Consider the following 19,540-nt stretch of genomic DNA (forward strand, 5'->3'; position numbering starts at 1 on the left):
TCAGTAAACACAAATAATGAAGGCCGTCAACATGAGATAAACTGGACAACAACTTCAAATCTTCATATATGCCATGACGAGGTGGAATGCCACATAGTCGAATCTAAGAAAATTGTTTTAGACCATCATCATATAAATAATAACCTTAGTTATAATCTACCAGACTCTTTCAGCCTGGTAGATTATCCAATACTGTTATCCAATATTGGCACACTCGTGAAGTCAGATGCTGCAGAGTCAGATTGTAGCTAAGGCTGTTGTTTATATGGGATGAATCAAGGGATATTTCTTTAGATTCGATTATCTTCCTTTCGAGCTCGTCATCCCACATATATATATTAGAAGTTTGCGGACAGTCTACGAGGTGTTGGTGGTCTTCATTCGAGTTAATAGAGAAGAGAACATGGCTTGAGAAAGTACTGGCTCTGGTCCTATTGTAGGATATGTCTCTTCTGTGTTCCTCAGTACGTAAAAGGATAGATTTAGCCGTCTCACTGTAATATGGTTTGCCACATTCACGCATGATCTTGTAGTCTTCTGGATAGTGAAGAGGGAGATGTTTTACTTTAGGTTACTTTAGTATATGGAGCAAAGTTTTGGAAACATAGTGAAACAAGTTCTAATATTGAATTTCTTAAGAATTTTGCCAGGTTTGTGGAGAGAGAGAGAGAGCTGATGTATGGCAAAAATATAAATGCTCTTGGGAAAGAAGAATCTTCAATAGTAGGTGAACGATGGTGAGAGATAAATTTATCAATCTTCTTAAGAGAGAAACCATTGTTGACAAAAGTCCTTTTTAGTAAATTAAGTTCATTTTCAATCTCTGTTTCATCTGTTGATAAAGATCTGGCTCGATGTTCCAGGGTTAAAATAATAACAAATTTTTGCAGAGGGTAGGAAGAAGCATGAAGGTGTGTGTATGGGTTTTCTAAAAATAGAAATTTTGATATTTTCAGCGCATCTTGTGAGTTTTAAGTCCAAAAAGGGAAGACAGTTGTTGGATTCCAGTTCGTAGGTAAAATTGATTTTCTCATGAAACTCGTTGAGATGGTCTAGAAAAATATTGAGGTTATTTAAACCGTTTTTCCAAACGAGTGATACCATCTATATAATGGTACCAGATTTGGGTTTTAGTGTTGAGTAATTAATCGCCTTTTCTTCAAAGTCCTTAAGGAATATATCAGCAAGAATCAGAGAGAGCGGGCTGCCCATAGCCAATCCTGAGTTCTGTTTGTAAATCTTATTTTCAAATTTGAAGTATTCTGAATTTACACAGAGAGAGTAAGGAAAACAATTTCTTGGATAGTTTGGTCTGGAGAAGATGGAGGACCTCTTGAGTAGGTACATTCTTGAAGAGAGAAACTATGTCGAAACTTGCCATTAAATCTGATTTGTTGAGTTTGATGGCTTTGATTTTGGACACGAAATCAGCTGAATTTTTTATAGGAATCACCAGATAGGTTTTTCAAGAAAGATGCGAGGTATTTAGATAGGTTGTAAGTAGGGGAGTGTATACCTTCAACAATTGGTCTAAGTGGACAGTTCAATTTATGGATCTTTGGGAGTCCATATAATCATGGGATTAGCGGATAAATTGATCTGAGGGAAAGACGGATGTTTCTTGGTAACTCTGTGGTGGTTTTCAGTAAATTGTTGGTCCTATTGTGCAATTCTCTTGTAGGGTCACTATTTTTTTTTTTTTTAGCGGAAATTAACAAAGCTATTCTTGCCTTCGAAGATGAACTTTCGTGCACTTTAAATCACGAAATGTGGTCTATTCTACATGACATCTCGGGTACCGCTGCAGACAAAAAATTTGAAAAAATACAAGGCCGACAGATGAAACAATCCGAAAAATTAAAAAAGAATTCTACCATCAATCCTAAACTAGCTACCAACACCGTTATCAACCTTTCTTCAGTCACCCTGAAGCCTGAAGCAATCAACGCACTTTCACGTGGCCACGACTTCGCATTGCACCCAGAAAAATACCTAGTGAGGATATTATGATCCAGATCGAAAGGGGAATCTGCCACCTTCCACATCAAATCGCCAACAGTGTGAGACTGGATGTGGCTTGTGTCCTTTCCAAAGCAAGACCACCAAAAACCAACAAGGAATTTAAAGCTCTACAGGAAATGAGGGATAATAAAGAATTAGTTATCACCAAAGCAGATAAGGGAAATGCAACTGTAGTACTTAATGAAAAGGACTACAAAGGTAAGCTTAATGCTCTTCTATTAGATCGGGCTACTTACCTCCCTATCAATTACAATCCCACCAACTCACAAATCAGAAAACTTCACAGGCTCCTTAAGAAAGTCACTTCTTGGCCTGTAGAAGTTACCAACAGATTAAAGCCATTTAACTCTATACCCCCCCGTATTTACGGAGACTCCCAAAAATACATAAAGAAAATGTGCCATTACTTCCCATAGTGGATGGCATTGATTCCCCCACATACAAATTAGCTAAACATTTGGCCAAAGAGCTCACACACTATACTGGCAACACACCATCACACATAAAAAACTCAGCCCACTTCAAAGCCAGTATAGAAAACCTCACACTCCAACATACTGACATAATGGTCAGCTTTGACGTCTTTTCCTTATTCACAAATGTCCCGCTCAAGGAAACTTTAGAGCTAATCCAAGCTAAATTTTCTCCTGATATCTCAGCCCTATTTCAGTTCACAATGAACTCAGGCTATTTCGTTTTGCAGGGAAAATTCTACAAACAAATAGAGGAGACAGCCATGGGTTCACCACTCTCCCCACCCTTGGCCAATTTCTTTATGGAGACCTTTGAAGAAAAAGCCTTAGCCTATGCCCCACAAAAACCAATGATATGGCTTCGTTACATTGATGATGTGTTTGCTATTTGGCCACATGGCTCTGAAAATGTCCTCTCCTTCCTTACACTCTTAAACAACCAACACGCCAGAATCAAGTTCACCCTGGAAAAAGAGGAAAACAGCAGCCTCCCTTTCTTAGACACACTAGTCACCCGCCAGCCTGATGGAACCTTGGTTTTCTCAGTTTATAGAAAACCCACCCATACAGGCAGATACATTCACCAACAATCCCCCCCCTCACAATAATATGGAGTGGTGAAAACACTATACAACAGGGCTAAACTAATCTGTTCTAACGACATGGCCCTAAACACTGAACTAAATCACATCCTCAACACTTTCTCAGCCAATGGTACCCCCCCCCCAAAAAAAATCCAAAAAATATTAAAACCTACAAACCACAGCCCCCCTCCCCCACTCCACAACAAAGATTACTCTAAATCCATCACCATTCCCTACATCCGAGGCTCCTCGGAAAAACTTACCAAAATTTTAAAAAAACATGACCTCACCTCCTGTTACAGGCCTTACAGAAAATTGGCATCCCTTATCCGCTCCACCAAAGACCAACCACTTCTCCTAGATCTACCTGGTGTATACCAGGTCCCTTACAGTTGTAAACTGTCGTACTTTGGCCAAACAGGCAGGACAGCGAATATCAGAATTTCTGAACACAAGGATTACATCTGGTTTCACAAGTACATCCATTCTGGGCTTGCAGTCCATGCTCTGGATACACGCCACAGAATACGGTGGAAGAAAGCTACAGTAATACACCGTAGCAAATAAAAATTCGAAAAACTATTTATGGAATCAGCCTCAGCCCTAAGAAACTCTCCAAACCTCTACAAATTTGGTTGTATGCTCAGTTAGAACAAAAACAAAATTAATCTCATCAGAAAATTTGATGCTCTAAAAGGTATGCAGGATCATCCCTCATCCCATCATAATTCTACCTATTTAAAAAAAGTTGTCATAAATAATTCTTCCCATCCACTTTCATCGGCAGAAGAAACTGTACTTGCTGAAGGTCTCGATTTTGTTATCGCTCCTACTTCCATACCTAAAGAACTATTCCTAACTAAGTAGAAAAATCAGCATCCTCACAATCAAACCAAGAAGCTAACCTTCTACATATGGAAACTATATTCATCATAAATCTTGCAAGACCCCCAACTGACAACATTTCTATTCTGAAAAATCAGCCATTAAAAACTTAAAGAAAAATAATGATATTATAATTCTTCCTGCAGACAAAGAAACTACTGTCGTCTTAGACAAAATTGATTACCATTACAAAATTTTGGAACTACTAGAAACTGGCACTTTGAACTAAATAGTGACCCTCCAAGAGAATTGCACAATAGGACCAACAATTTACTGAAAACCACCACAGAGTTACCAAGAAACATCCGTCTTTCCCTCAGATCAATTCATCCGCTAATCCCACGATTATATGGACTCCCAAAGATCCATAAATTGAACTGTCCACTTAGACCAATTGTTGAAGGTATACACTCCCCTACTTACAACCTATCTAAATACCTCACAACTTTCTTGAAAAACCTATCTGGTGATTCCTTCTCTCATATAAAAAATTCAGCTGATTTCGTGTCCAAAATCAAAGCCATCAAACTCAACAAATCAGATTTAATGGCAAGTTTCGACATAGTTTCTCTCTTCAAGAATGTACCTACTCAAGAGGTCCTCCATCTTCTCCAGACCAAACTATCCAAGAAATTGTTTTCCTTACTCTTTCACTGTGTAAATTCAGAATACTTCAAATTTGAAAATAAGATTTACAAACAGAACTCAGGATTGGCTATGGGCAGTCCGCTCTCTCCGATTCTTGCTGATATATTCCTTAAGGACTTTGAAGAAAAGGCGATTAATTACTCAACACTAAAACCCAAAATCTGGTACCATTATATAGATGGTATAATGGTTTCCATAACTTCACTCCATATACTAAAGTGACCTAAAGTAAAACATCTCCCTCTTCACTATCCAGGAGTCTACAAGATCATGTGTGAATGTGGCAAACCATATTACGGTCAGACGGCTAAATCTATCCTTTTACATATTGAGGAACACAGAAGAGACATATCCTACAATAGGACCAGAGCCAGCGCTCTCTTAAGCCACGTTCTCTTCTCTGTTAACTCAGATGAAGGCCACCAACACCTCATAGACTGGCCGCAAATGTCTAATTTACATATGTGTTATGATGAGCTTGAAAGAAAGATAATCGAATCTAAAGAAATATCCCTTGAATCATCTCATATAAACAACAGCCTTAGCTACAATCTGTCTGATGCACACATTGCCACTGTCCAGTACTAGCGCCCTCCTGATAACTCACACACATAGTCAACTTGAATTGGAACTCCAGCACGCATTCCTGTTTAAACGGTACTACGGTCTTTTGTATTAGATCTGTTGATGTAATTTTATAATGTCTCTGTTGTTTTTTATATAATTCTTTGTCTTTGATACCTGAAGAAGTTGATTTTTCAATGAAACTAGTAGTATCTCAGCATTAAACTTGAATCTTTTTTTTTCTCGGTATTATAGTCATTCAAACTAATTTATTTTTCATATATATATATATATATATACACACACACATATATACATATATATATATATATATATATATATATATATACACACACACACACATATATACATACATGGGGATGATCAAAATTAAAGTATGTTTAATGCCTTGTGGAGCTCCACCAGTGATCCAAATGCCATATAACTTTGCAGGAATGCATTGTGCAGAAGTGATACCTGAGAGGAAATAGAAAGTAGTTTCAAAGTTCACCGTCAGGAACATTGTAAACATCAAATGCATGGAATTTGTATCATGCAGCTCAACAAGTGCCCAGATGGTTTAAAAAGATGGACAAAGTTTTTTTCGTGTGTGGTTCTGTTTTGAAGCTGTACTACGTAAACATTTACAATACTGTTGCTGCACTCCACAAATTTCGTCTCCTGAACAAATGTTGACAAGGTTTCTGAGATGAATGAACAGTTAGTTATAAAATTCACCACCAGAAATGCTGTATGATGTACCAAATGTAAATGTAGTATACATTTTCTGTGTCTGTGTAAGAAGGAGAAAAGGGAAACAAGCATAAATAATACCTTTTTTTTATTCACTTCCATTATGCATTCATGCACTCTACTGTTCAATTTTGAACAGTAGAGTTTCATTTTGAAGAAACAGGATCTTTGGGAGTTAGACTTGACAGAGGTTGGCATCAGACCTGACCAGCAGCATTGTCTCGTTGAGCACACTCTGCAAAGGATGCAGAGTGTGGCATACTGGGAAGGGCAGCATAATGAACAGTAGAGTGCATGAATGCATAATGGAAGTGAATAAAAAAAAGGTATTATTTATGCTTGTTTCCCTTTTCTCCTTCTTACACAGACACAGAAAATGTATACTACATTTACATTTGGTACATCATACAGCACTTCTGGTGGTGAATTTTATAACTAACTGTTTTTTTTTCACCTATATCACTTCTGCATGACGCAAATGCATTCATTTAAAGTTCCACAGCATTTGGATCACTGGATGGCACTTCACAAGGCTTTAAACAGGGAGACTTTAAATCCCTTCTAAGCTGAAAATTACACATTCTCTTGTAGGAAGGAAGGCAAAATATGGCTATTTCACAGGAGGTATTATAAACAGATCATCAAATGAACCAGTTTGCATTTGTCGAAGATAATTGAGTGAGTTTTGGAAGTTTTTTTTTTCCCCTGTATAAGTTTGGAAATAGCAAAATGCACATTTTGTGCCATTGGTGGGCTAAGGATGTTGTTTTCTTTTTTTATCACTTTTATATTTTGTATTTTTAACTTATTTTTTACATAGTCTGGGAAGCCTAGCTCTTGGCACTTTTTCAAGCCACTTCAGGCCTCCATAAGTGGGGTGGTGGTGGTCTCTCACCTGGCGATGAAATTCATTTCCCAATTAAAAGGTTATATGGATGATAACATGAATCTTTATTAAAACTAGCATGAATTGGTTAAATATAGTCATGTTTAGTGATTTAGTTACATTTTGTAATAGAGTGATGCAGGAGCTGATAAGAGGACTGGTATTTATGAATTTTTATAAAGACATTTTACTTAAAAATATCTGAGCTGTATATGGAAATGTGGTGTTCTGAAAGGAAAAAGCTTCCACTTGTCATTCTTTACCTCTCTGTGCTTGGTATGTTACTGTTCAACCTCTGTACGAATGATATTTTAAACGATTTGAAAAGGGAGAGTTAATATTCTACTGTTTGCTGATTGCAAATCTAGGCCAAGTTGTCAGAAATATGGCTGTGTGGCAGTAACAAATATAAATGTCTTTTTAATGTTGCACTAAAAATTGCTGGTGAACTATGTATTCTGTTTATTGGAATATGGATCTTGCTTTTTTGTAATCTAAGAAAGTTTTGGATAGACTTTTTTTTGAAGCTGTGAATAAAACAGGTCTTTCTTAAGAAACGCTATGAATGTGTGTGTGTGTGTGTGTGTAGTTATCACATTTGAAATTACCACCAGAAACAGCAGCATTATTCAATGAACTAAAAATAAACCCAAAATTAAAGACAGAACATAGTCCAATTCTGGTTTATAGTCTTTGAAGATCATTTGTTTGCGGATCAATGTTTTCAGAATTCCTTAAAGGTGGCCTTTTTTTTATTCTTTACAAAAAGAAATAAAATAGAAATTATATACTGTATATTTACTGTATAATTGATGATTGATAGAAACCTGAAATTTAGGGGACATATTGCAAAGGTGGTGAAGATAACACAGAGGATTGCTGCAATAATGAGAAGGACACTGACCTGCAGAGATAAAACAGTTTTCATTCCATTGTATAAGTCCCTCACATTATTTGTTCTCAGATTTGGTCCCCAGGATTTGAAGGGGATAAATTAACTGTGGAACAGGTACAAAGGCAGATAGTTTCAGGGCTGTACAATGATAGTTATGAGGATCGGCTGAGGGAATGTGGACTGCAGAGTTTGGTGGATAGAAGAAGGAGAGGTGATATGATTGAGACTTTTAAACTGTTGAGAGGTGGTTACAGGGTTGACACTGGGGAGTTCTTTTGTTTGATTGAACAGCGAGAAGGAGTGATAACAAGAGGCCATCCATGGAAGTTACGAAAGTAAACTGTTTGCAAGAGGGTGAGGAGTGGTTTCTTTGCATGGAGGGTGGTTGAACCATGGAATGCATTGCCTGATGGAGTGGTGAAAGCAAGAACGGTCAATGAGTTCAAGGAGTGGTATGATAGACTTTGTGTTTCTTAGGCGGGGGACCTCCCCCTCGATGAGTCTTGATAGACTTTGTGTTTCTTAGGAAGGACCTTCCACGATGAGTCTTTTGACTCCATGGAGGCCTGAATAATAATAATAATAATATTTATTTATTTTTTTATGTTGCTTCCACCCATGAAAGGTTATTTGCAAACTTATAGTACATTTTGTGCCAGGTGGGCTAATTTGTTCAACACTTCCATTAATTTTTTTTTATTTATGTGCAGAATCATAAAATACTAATTGTACAACTAAATGCAGCTTTTATTCATTATTTATAGGTTTTCCATCTGCTTGAGAAAGTTGAATCACTTGTTGTACAAAGTAAAAACAAAACCATTACACTGAAAGACATTTGCTTAGCTCCTCTTTCTCCATTAATTTCAGAGTGTGCAATACAGAGTATTTTTGAATTTTATCAGAATAATCAAACTAAGTTGGAGCACGATAACTATCTGAGTCATTTTAAAAATTGTTCAAGGTAAGTTTTACTTTGAAGATGTTGAACAGAAATACAGAATTTTGCATGTGTATAACTTTAAGCTTAATTTAAGTTGTCCCTAGTTCTGCTTTCACACTAAACTTTTGCTTTTAGCTAACATAATTGCTGAATTACTGGGAGAAGATCTCAGTATATCCTCTAATGTAGAGAAGTGACTAGATCAAGATTTTTAGGCTCTCTTAGTGTGGTACAGAGGAGATGTGGAAGAGGAAAGCAAGTCAGTTATAAGAAAGGCATCTTTGTTTGTAAATAGAATAATAGAAGTAAAAGAACAGGAAAATAAAATTTATCATAAGTGGAAGAAACAGAAATGCAAATTAAAATATGTTTGATTAAAGTCTTTTTTGGATGTGAAGTGATTGCTTTAATCTTTTTTTTTTCTAATATATGAGCTACACATGAGAGTCACATAATCTACAATGCAACAACGCTATTTATGGGCAAGGTCAGTATCAAAGAAGAAATTCTTAAATAGCTGGAAGGTATAGTTCATGGAAAGTAACATAGAGAAAATCTTTCCGAAGAAGAGATGGAGTGAAGGAGAATGATCAGAATTTGGTTTAAAGCTGAAAGTTTGGTGGAGTAGCATCCATGAAAATACCTGTAGAAAAGAACTTAATTCAGAAGCAAATTCTGATGACATCACCAGTTCTTTGTAGGTGTGTGTGAAACTGGTAGGTATAAGTTTTAAATTTTAGCCACTAATAAATTTCATTGTTATTACTGAACCTTCTTTAGTTATGACTTTTTTTCTCCTTTAAATAAAGTATACATTTTTAATAGTCCCTAAATTTGCACTTATGAAAGATACTTTTTTTGATAATATCTTAAAGGATATTGAAAAACAACTTAGAAGGTAATGTGAGTTGTTATTATCAATTTTTGAAGGTCTGTTAAATGTGACAGTTACAGGGATGTTGTAGAAGACATGTTATACACAAAGCAATCGGATGTGTCATGCCATCACATGTCCATTTTCTGCATTCATTATTGACCTTCTTTCTTACTAACTTCCAAACACTGTTTGCTTACACTTGGATGAAGCTTTAAATCAAGAATATAATTTCTTGGAAAATTGAATTTATAGTATAGTAGCAAATAAATTAATCCAAATACTCACATTTTAAAGAAAAATTTTAATTTCACGAGAAAATAAGTATAAAAATTAAACTCCAACTTTACTTAATAATTTATATTTGCTCCTCTGTTCCTAATAACTTCATTAACTAACTCTACCTGCATAGAACAAATTTTTCTTATTTCTTGAAAACATACTTTTATACTTAAATTAAGGGGATATTAGATCCCACATAGTTTTAAAACCGAATAAGAAACTCAAAGATTGGAATCAGAGAGTTTCTTGCCGAATATAGTAAACTATAAAGTATCGGCGAACACTAGCGTTAGCAAATACAAGTGATCCTAGTACGTAGTACAATACTGGGCAACTCGTTGCAAAGGTGGAGGAAGAAGTTCAGATCGCTATTCTTAGGTATTTTCCATAATGTAAAAACACATTTCCTAGGAAATGTATGCTGTTATTACATTATGGAGGGCGGTCACTACCCAGACCGGTTTCAGCCTTTTTTGAGGCTTCATCAGTGAGCAGCTAGACCACTTAAAAAAAAAAAAACTTTTATAATTATTACTATTATTATTATTATTACTACCCCAAGACCTCATGGAGTCAAAGACTCATCTGGGAGGTCTTTTTATTGCACACAGCTCATCATACCATATCTTAAACACTCAAACTATTTGCAGACACCACACTCTCAGGCAAGGCGTTCCAATCATTTACAACTCTACACAAAAAAACCTGCTTCTAACTCCCCTACTCACACCCTCTTTATAGAGTTTCCAGGGATGACCTCTGGTTCTATCCTGATCTCCCACTATTTTCTGCAGAACCTCTCCAGCTTTGATCCTATAACAACCCCTTACCAACTTGTAGGTCTCTATCATATCTCCCCTCTTCCTCCTGTCCACCAGACTCTGCAAATTACATCTTCTCAATCTTTCCTCATACTCGACATTCCAGAGGTCAAAAACTACCTTAGTCAGTCGTCTTTGGACCCTTTCTAGCATGTCTTCATCCTTCTGAAAACCAGGTGACCAAATCTTGTCAAAATAGTCCATGTGTGGCCTAATTAAAGCCTTATGCAATGGAACAAGAATCTCCCTACTTCTACACATCAGTGTCCCCTGCATCATTCCCAGAAGCCTTTGTGTTGTCTTCACAATTTTGGCGACGTGTCTCCTAAATTTTAGATCCTTATCCACTATCACCCCCAGATCTTTTATTTCCTCCACCTCCAACAATATATCCTCAGCAAGCATAAATTCTGCATCCCATCTTTGTTTTCCAAATTTTAAAACCTTACATTTTGTAACATTGAACTCACATCCCAATTTCCATTTATTCAAGTCTGTAAGACCATGGTTTGTCCCAACTTTGCATCATCTGCAAACAACTGAATATCTACATCCATATCTTCACAAATATCATTAATATACAAGTTAAACAGTAATGGCCCTAAAACAGACCCTTGAGGCACTCCACTAGTGACTTTTCTTTTCCTGGATATCGCTCCACCATACACAACTTGTTGATGCCTATCAGATAGCCAGTCTGCAATCCAATGCACTAATCTAATATTCAACCCCATCTGCTCTAGTTTGACTATCAGTTTATCATGAGATACTCTATCAAAAGCCTTTGCAAAATCTAAGTATAATTACTGTGTGTATCCTTCTCCTCTGTCCAAGAAAGCAGTCACTTTATTGTAATAAGCAGGTAGATTACTAAAACATGACCTCCCTTTAGCAAATCCATGCTGTCCATCAAAGATAATACAATTGTTGTCAACCTAACTCTGGATCCTAGTTCTCACAAGCTTCTCCAGCAACTTAACCACAACACCTGACACACAGATAGGCCTATAGTTTGATGCTTGAGTTCGATCACCTCCTTTATGAAGTGTCACAATCTTGCCCTCCTTCCACTTGTGGAAGGAGGGCAAGATTGTGACACTTCATAATAAAGATTGTGACTGAGTGCAAGACTCATATTAAAAAAATATGTCAAGGCAGGTGTCAACTCCCTGGCACATTCTTTCAGAATACATGGTGATATATTATCTAGTCCCACAGCCTTATTAACATCTAGTTTACTCAACTCCCCATACAGCTCTTGCTCGCTTACAGTCAGTCTCTCCTCCCCATCATCGACTGCTCTCAATCTCTCCATGAAGTCACATTCTCAAGATTGAAAGACCGTTATGAACTGTTCATTAAGTATCTCCCACACATTCTACAACAGCTGTCTTTATACCATTTTCTCCAATAAATGTCATCCTTCCATAATCATTCTTTCTTTTGCTGGCTACATATTGAAAGAGCTCCTTAGGATTCCTTTTGGCTTCCTTAGCTAACTTACATTCATACCTCTCTTTAGCTATCCTCACCAACCAAGTCACCCTTCTTGCCTGGTCTTTATAGACCTTGTGGAATTGGTTATTTCCACTTCTCTTATGCTGCCTCCACATTGCCCCTTTTCTCTGTATCGCATGCTTGTCTCTTTATTCATCCCTCTCATACCTACCTTATTTAACCTTCTCACCCTTGGAATACATTTAGACATTGCATCTACTAGATTGTTTTTGAAAATCTCCCAAGCTGCATTGATCTCTTTTCCAGTTAACTGGTCATTCCATGCCACACCTGCAAGCTGTCTCTTGAGCTCTTCATAATCACCCCCCGCCCCTTGTAGTTCCACATATACCCTTTTCTCACAGAGTTCCTCACACTGCTGGCAACACCTCAGGTAATCTCCTCATGGTTACTCACCAATTGGTGGATGATTTGACACCTCATTTATAATTACATCGTCTGATGAGATGACGAAATCCAAGACCCTCAGTCCTCATGTGCCCTCTGTTACATACTGTCTTAGGTAGTTGAAGGTTTATATTTCACTTGGTTAGACTATAATAAATTTAGTTTAATCCTTTATCCAAGTGTGAGCAAACAAAGTTTGCACCTGAAAATATCTTCAGGACTGGGGTAAGGTAGTACAACACTGGGCAACTCGTAGCAAAGGTGGACCAAGGTAACATCACTGCTATCTCAGTATCGCCCATAATGGAAAACACATCTCCTTGCGGATATGTATAATGTTATGCATTAAGCAAAGGGCCACTACCCAGACTAGCTTCAACTTTTATTGAGGTCTCTTCAGTGGGAGCCAGGCCCAGAGGTTGAGATACCAGGCAGAAGCAATGGCGAGGTCATCTTTACCTATAGGAGTTGCCAAATGTTGTGCCACCTTTTTATTAAATTACTCTGGATTTAGAGAAAGATGTAGATGGTTTATTTTTTACTTGGTTAGACTATAATAAATTTAATTTAATCCTTTATCCAAGTGTGAGCAAACAAAGTTTGCGCCTGAAAATATCTTCATTGAAAGGTGGCACACCATTTGGCAACTCCTATAGGTAAAGATGACCTCGCTATTGCTTCTACCTGGTATCTCCACTTCTGGCTGCTCCCATTGAAGAGACCCCAATAAACGTTGAAAACTAGTCTGGGTAGTGGACCTTCCGTTAATGCATAACATTATACATATCCACAAGGAGATGTGTTTTGCATTATGGGAGATACTGAGATAGCAGTGATGTGTTAGCTTGGTCCACCTTTGCTCCGAGTTGCCTGGTGTTGTACTACCCTATCCCAGTTCTGAAGATATTTTCAGGTGCAAACTTTGTTTGCTCACACTTGGATAAAGGATTAAACATAAATTTATTATGTCTGAGGTAGTTATCCCTCAAAAACTCAAGAAACTCATTTTCTTTACTTCCAGTTGCTATCTCATCATTCCAGTCTATATTGCCGTAATTAAAATCACCCATAATGATCACCCTTTTTTTATTTGCTTGGCCAGTTTGATTATACATTCCGTTATCAAAACCATTTACATTACCTTGTCTATAACAACATCCCTATAAGTATTTGATTCCATTCACCTCTATTTCACACCATACTGCCTCAAAACCACTGGCACTATTTTCCTCCTGCATTGGACATAACTCTTTCTCTATCATCAATATCATCCTCCCCTTTGTACCCCTTCTATCCTCACAAAACACATCATACCATTCCATCTCTATTCCTGTCAGGATGTCATCCTCTTCCAACCATGTCTCACTTATTCCTACAATCTTTGGGTAAACAGATGCAATTAGTGCAACCATTTAATCTACCTTGTATCATATACTTCTAGCATTTGTATATGAACACAACAGCTCATTTCTGAATCTACAGCTAGTTCCACTGACACCACTCACTCGATGTGATCTCTCCATCCTCAACTGGGGCCATTCCCGTTTCTGTTTCTTCATTTTAGAACCCCCTTCAATTCCAACTGTTTGCCCCTGATCTCAGGGCATCCCATTTCTTTCCTGTCTACATATGCTCTCACCTCCTCTTGGAGCATCCACCTTTCTCATGCTATCCACCCCTAGTCTCCCTGTTTCCCTGCTCCTTTTGCACTCATTTTCTATACTCATACTACTCACTTCCCCATTCATAACTACCTCTTCAATCTCTCCTGCTCTTCCACATCACTTCCTGCTTGATCTGATTCATTCTCTGTACTCACTTCTCTACCTTCCAGCAGCAGTCTCTCCAAGCGACTCACACCATAACCACTCAAATGCAGTCCATCACTCCCATGCAGCTCACTTCGTCCCTCAAACTCATTCCACACACTAACAAACTGTACTCCCGTCTCCTCACACATTTCATCCTGCATATCATTTATAATCCTTGCTCTCCTCCTCATTTCACCACCAGTGCCGGCACTACCATTTAGGCAAACTAGGCAACCGCCTAGGGCCCAAGCCATGAAGGAGCGCAAAACGTCAAGCTATAAATACAAAATTAATGACAGAAAATCTCATTTAAAAAGTTATTATTTCTTTTATTTTTATTTTATTTATTTATTTTGTTTATTATTTATTTATTTTGTAATTTATTTGGTAATTTATTTTGTTTAATGTCAAAAAAAAAAAAAAAATCTTTTTATATGAGATTTTCCATCATTAATTTTGTATTTATATGTCTACTCATGGTATTCCCTTACTAAGAGTTACTTCAAGTTATGCTTTATTCATTCTTTACTAAAATATCAAAATTAAATAGTGATTATATGATTTAGGTATCAATTATTTTTACTTATCCTTCACACATCACACTATTTTACTATTTAACTCTTGGTTCTTTTTTGTTCCTTACCTAAATCATTTGAACTTACCGCTATTTAAAATTCAGTTAAGATGAATATTTTAAAACATTAACATTTTAAAATATTACATTTTGGTATTTTATGACTTAGTTTTTTGTAAATGAATTATAACAGAGAATTTTCAAATTAATTAAAAAAGAAAATAAAAAAAGCCCTATTAATTTACCTATTAATTTAACCTGAAAGAGAATTTTATTTTGTTTAATGTCAATTAGAAACATTTTAGTTTATGAAATAACGAGTGCACTTGTAAACTTTACCTAGGGTGTAAAATAACTTGGCATTAACAGTGTTCACCACAGTAATACCTAGGAAACACGCTGACTACCCTTCCTGTCACACTATTCTCTTTTATCCTTCTAAGCAGTCTCCTGCTTAGAAGGATAAAAGAGAATAGTGATATCCATTCTGACATGCTCTTTGTCCTCTGTCAAATCATTCGTACCTATTAAAACTATTAACTTTTTTGCTTGCTCCCACTTCATATCAATGCCTCAATCACTCTACTTATTTTACCACCTGGAAAACCTACCTTGTGCATCCTATCATCCAGCACACCTTTAATAATGGTGTGCTGGATGATCTTTCGTTAACTTCGTTAATGAAAGATGGCTCATCTTTCGTGCCATCATGATTAGTTTTAATAGTTTTTGCCCGAATTTTCTTAATTTCATTCTGCATCCATTTCATCTCTTACCTCATCCAATCCAATTCAACTTCTGAATCTCGCATCACATTCTCTCTATCATTCAATCTTTCTAACTTTCTAACTCTTGACCCCCTCTTCTCACTTTCACTCTCATTCTTCTTTCTTTGTTTCTGCATTTTCGGGCCAACACATTCCCCTTTAGTTTGATTATTAACTTATCATGCAGTAATCTATTAAAAACCTTTGCAAAATCGAAGTATGCCACTCTGTATCCATCCCTTTTGTTCAATGAAGCCGTCACGTTATTGTAATTATTATTATTATTAAGAGAGACCTCCAGGGAGTCAGGGACTATCGAGGGAGGCAACCTGCTATTCACACGAGATGTCATACTTTTTCTCGAATTCATTCACACTCCTTGTGCGCACGCGCACGCACACACATACACACACACCACATGCAATGGCAATCTATTCCAATCATCACCACTCTATGGGAGAAACATATAGCCCTCATCTGCATCTTTGCAGCATTCATTTCAACTTCAAAGGCTTCCCTTGCAACCTTTCTCTACCTTCCATAAAATTAAAAATTCTCTCAACTGAAATCCTTTATAACCCTTTCAGAAGTTTGTAAGTCTCAATCATATCATATGATTGAGACTTTCTCTTTATCCCTCTTTTTCCTGTTTAGTAGCATCTGTTGTGTACAAATTCTCAATCTATTTTCATAATCAGTATTCCACAATCCTAATATCAATTTTGCAATCTCTCCACTGTATCAGTGTCACAACGGAAACCATGAGACCAGACCTGCATGCAATGGTCCAGATAAGATCTTATCAGGGCCATGTAAGGAGGCAGTATGACATACTTATCTTTATGTCAGAGTTTACTTCAACATTGCAATTATCTTTGAGTTGTATTTGCAATTTTTGCTAAATAATCTCTGAACTTCAACTTACCCTTGTACTAATACTCCAAGATCCCTAGCCTCATCAATTTCTTCTAGCCCACCATATATTACATATCCAATGTTATATTATAATATGACATTGGATATGTGATCACACCAAAGTGCATGACTTTACATTTGCTGACATCCATTTTCTCATGGCCACGATTCCAGCCTATTCAAATCATTCTGTAAACACTGCATATCAACAGCATTCCTGATTACCCTACCTACTTTGCATCATCAGCAAATAATCAACATCAGCAAATAGCTGTATGTTGCATGTCAGATCCTTCCCAATATCATTAATGTACAAATTGAATAACAGTGGACCAAGGACTGATCTTTGCTACACCACTGGTTACCTTATATTTTACAGATTCACATTCCATGTATACCACTTTTTGATAACAGTATCAGTCAGTGATACTGTTATCAACGCTAATATTTTATTATCCAAACCCATATTCTCCAATTCATGCAACAGTCTTTCATGCTGTATTCTGTCAAAAGCCTTAGCAAAATCTAAAAGTAACATGATGTATCCATTACCCTTGTTTAGTTCAGTAGTAACATTATTATAGAATTGGAGCAAGTTGCTAAAGCATGCCCTTCCTTTTGTAAACCTATGCTGTTCATTGTAAAGTATAGATTCTCTATCAACCCAATTCAAAATGCGAGAGCCCTAACCAACTTTTCCAAAATCTTCACTACCACTCCTTAGATACTGATTGGTCAATAGTTGGATACATCAGTCTTTGCACCACCCTTATGCAATTACTACACATTCTTTCCACTCCAGTAGAATCTTCCATCTTCTGAGATTGAAATTATATAGCCTGGTTAAAGGAATAACCAATTCAACTTAACATTACAGGGCTAATTGGATATCAGTACCCATGTTGATATCCCATTAGTGCCTGTTGCTGAATTCCTATACCGTTTGTGCAACAACTCTGATGCCTTCTCCTCATACACCTGAGTTTCTTCATCCAGTGAAAAGGTAGCAGTGGAGAACAATTTTGTATACATCAGGTTGACAGCTCTTAGCAAAAACTGCACTTATTAGTTGAATAACCTCTTCTGCATCTGTTACCCTCACACCATCTACATTCAGTAGAGTTATTCTTTCATATTCTTTCTTTCTTTTACTTGCAATATATTGATAGAATTCTTTGGGCTATCTTTTTTTTGGGCATACTCAGACTTGCCTTCCCATACAGCAGTTGTGACTCCTCTGGCCTGCTCCTTATGATTTTCATAACAGACATCATCCTTATACATCATCCACATAAATTAAAGATGCCAAGAAATTATATTTTTGGGTATCCAAGTGTAAACAAACAAAATTTGTGCCTGAAGTTGTCCTTCAGGACAGGACAACTCGTATATAGAGGCTAATGACTTCACATCACTTGCCTTAGTATCCCATAATGCAAAGCACATATCATTATTTCTATGACATTATTTCAATGCTAGGCAAATGTGCTCTCTCACTCCTCTGTGAAGAAGAAGATATTAACAAAGAACTCCAATTTCTTCTAACAACCTTTTTGCAAAATGGTTATTCAAAATAGTTAATAATCTGCTATTTAATTCACCTCCTCGCCATATTGAAGATAGAAATAGTGAAAAAAAGTCTACATATCCCTATCATATATCAATTCTATTTCACCAAAATTAGCCAAAATTCTTAAAAAATATAACATCCAGACTTCTTTCACTCCCCTACTTAAACTCCATTCCTTGTTCAGCATGCCCAAGCAAAAACATAACAACCTGAAATATCTCATCATTTATCGTAATTGGTGCAACTGCACCAATATGGATTTTTCAATGTATTTTTCAACTAATTCAATGGATTTTTCCATCTGGCCTTATTTTGGCCAGATGGAAAAATCCATTGAATTACGTTGAGAGGAACATAAAAGAGACATCACATGTGAAACCAGAGCAAGTGCTTTGTTGAACCATGTCCTGAATTCTGCTGATGCTAACGATGAAAACTCTATAATTCATCCAGTCATATGGGACAAATCAGAAAATATCTTTCAATGCTATGATGAAAGAAGAATTGTAGAATCTAAAAAATCACCCTCAATCTAGTACATCTCAATACTAACCTCAGCTATAATCTCTCAGACTGTCATTGTGCTGCTATACAACTTTGCCGTTCCCAAGATGTTGAACACATGTGCACGCCCAGCAATGATGAGACACGCAGAATAGCTTCGAACGTTAATATATTAATGCTTTAATGTATAGATTTTTTTCTTTCACAATGTCTGTTAATAGTTCCTTCATGTTATGTACCCAAAAAAGTCTTCTAAGAAGACAAAACTAGTTGTGCAGTTTACTTAATTAAAGTAGTGTTTCTATTTTTATCTCGCAGCTTATAGTCTTTTAATTTATTTAAAAAAATTTGTCTCTCAGCTGAATAAATCAGTTATACATGTTATTATTATTATCCATAATGAGTCTGAAGACTCATCACAGAAGACCCACTCTATCCACACAAAATATCATACCTATCTGCGAACCCATTATTAGACAGCGCTCACAACTGACTCTGGCAGCCCATTCCACTCATTCACAAGTCTCCAAGTAAAAAATCTAGTCCTCACATCCCTACTAATCACACCTTTCTTCAACTTCCATGGATGATCCCTTGTTCTTGTCCCTCTAGCCAAGTGCTGAAACATTTGCCCTGCATCAATCCTATAAAAACCCTTTAAGCAGCTTAAATGTTTTATCACATCCCCTCTTTTTTTCCTATCAACCAATGAGACCTAAAACAAAATTTTTAGGTATTGGAGAAAACATACTTCAAAAGAAATGGAAATAGGCAGGACACATCTATCCTGAAAAGTTGGCCAGATGATATAAGAAAAACAATTTGAATTCTTTGGCACCAACAAGTTCAGGATAGAAACAGATG

General features: G+C 36.7%; 1 protein-coding gene across 5 annotated transcripts in view; it reads left to right on the plus strand.

The window, feature by feature from the left end:
• The window catches only part of LOC150094664 (NPC intracellular cholesterol transporter 1-like), a 672,338-nt gene that overhangs the window by 238,055 nt on the left and 414,743 nt on the right, over positions 1-19,540 (plus strand). For all 5 annotated transcript variants that reach the window (XM_090411086.1, XM_090411087.1, XM_090411088.1 and 2 more), the window contains exon 8: positions 8,475-8,674. In XM_090411086.1, the coding sequence (XP_090267212.1) occupies positions 8,475-8,674 (200 nt within the window). The remainder of the gene's footprint in view (positions 1-8,474; positions 8,675-19,540) is intronic.

Source organism: Typopeltis vanoorti, chromosome 21, assembly GCF_054136105.1.
Source record: "Typopeltis vanoorti isolate ZY-2024b chromosome 21, IOZ_Tvanoo_1.0, whole genome shotgun sequence".
NCBI lineage: Eukaryota > Metazoa > Arthropoda > Arachnida > Uropygi > Thelyphonidae > Typopeltis > Typopeltis vanoorti.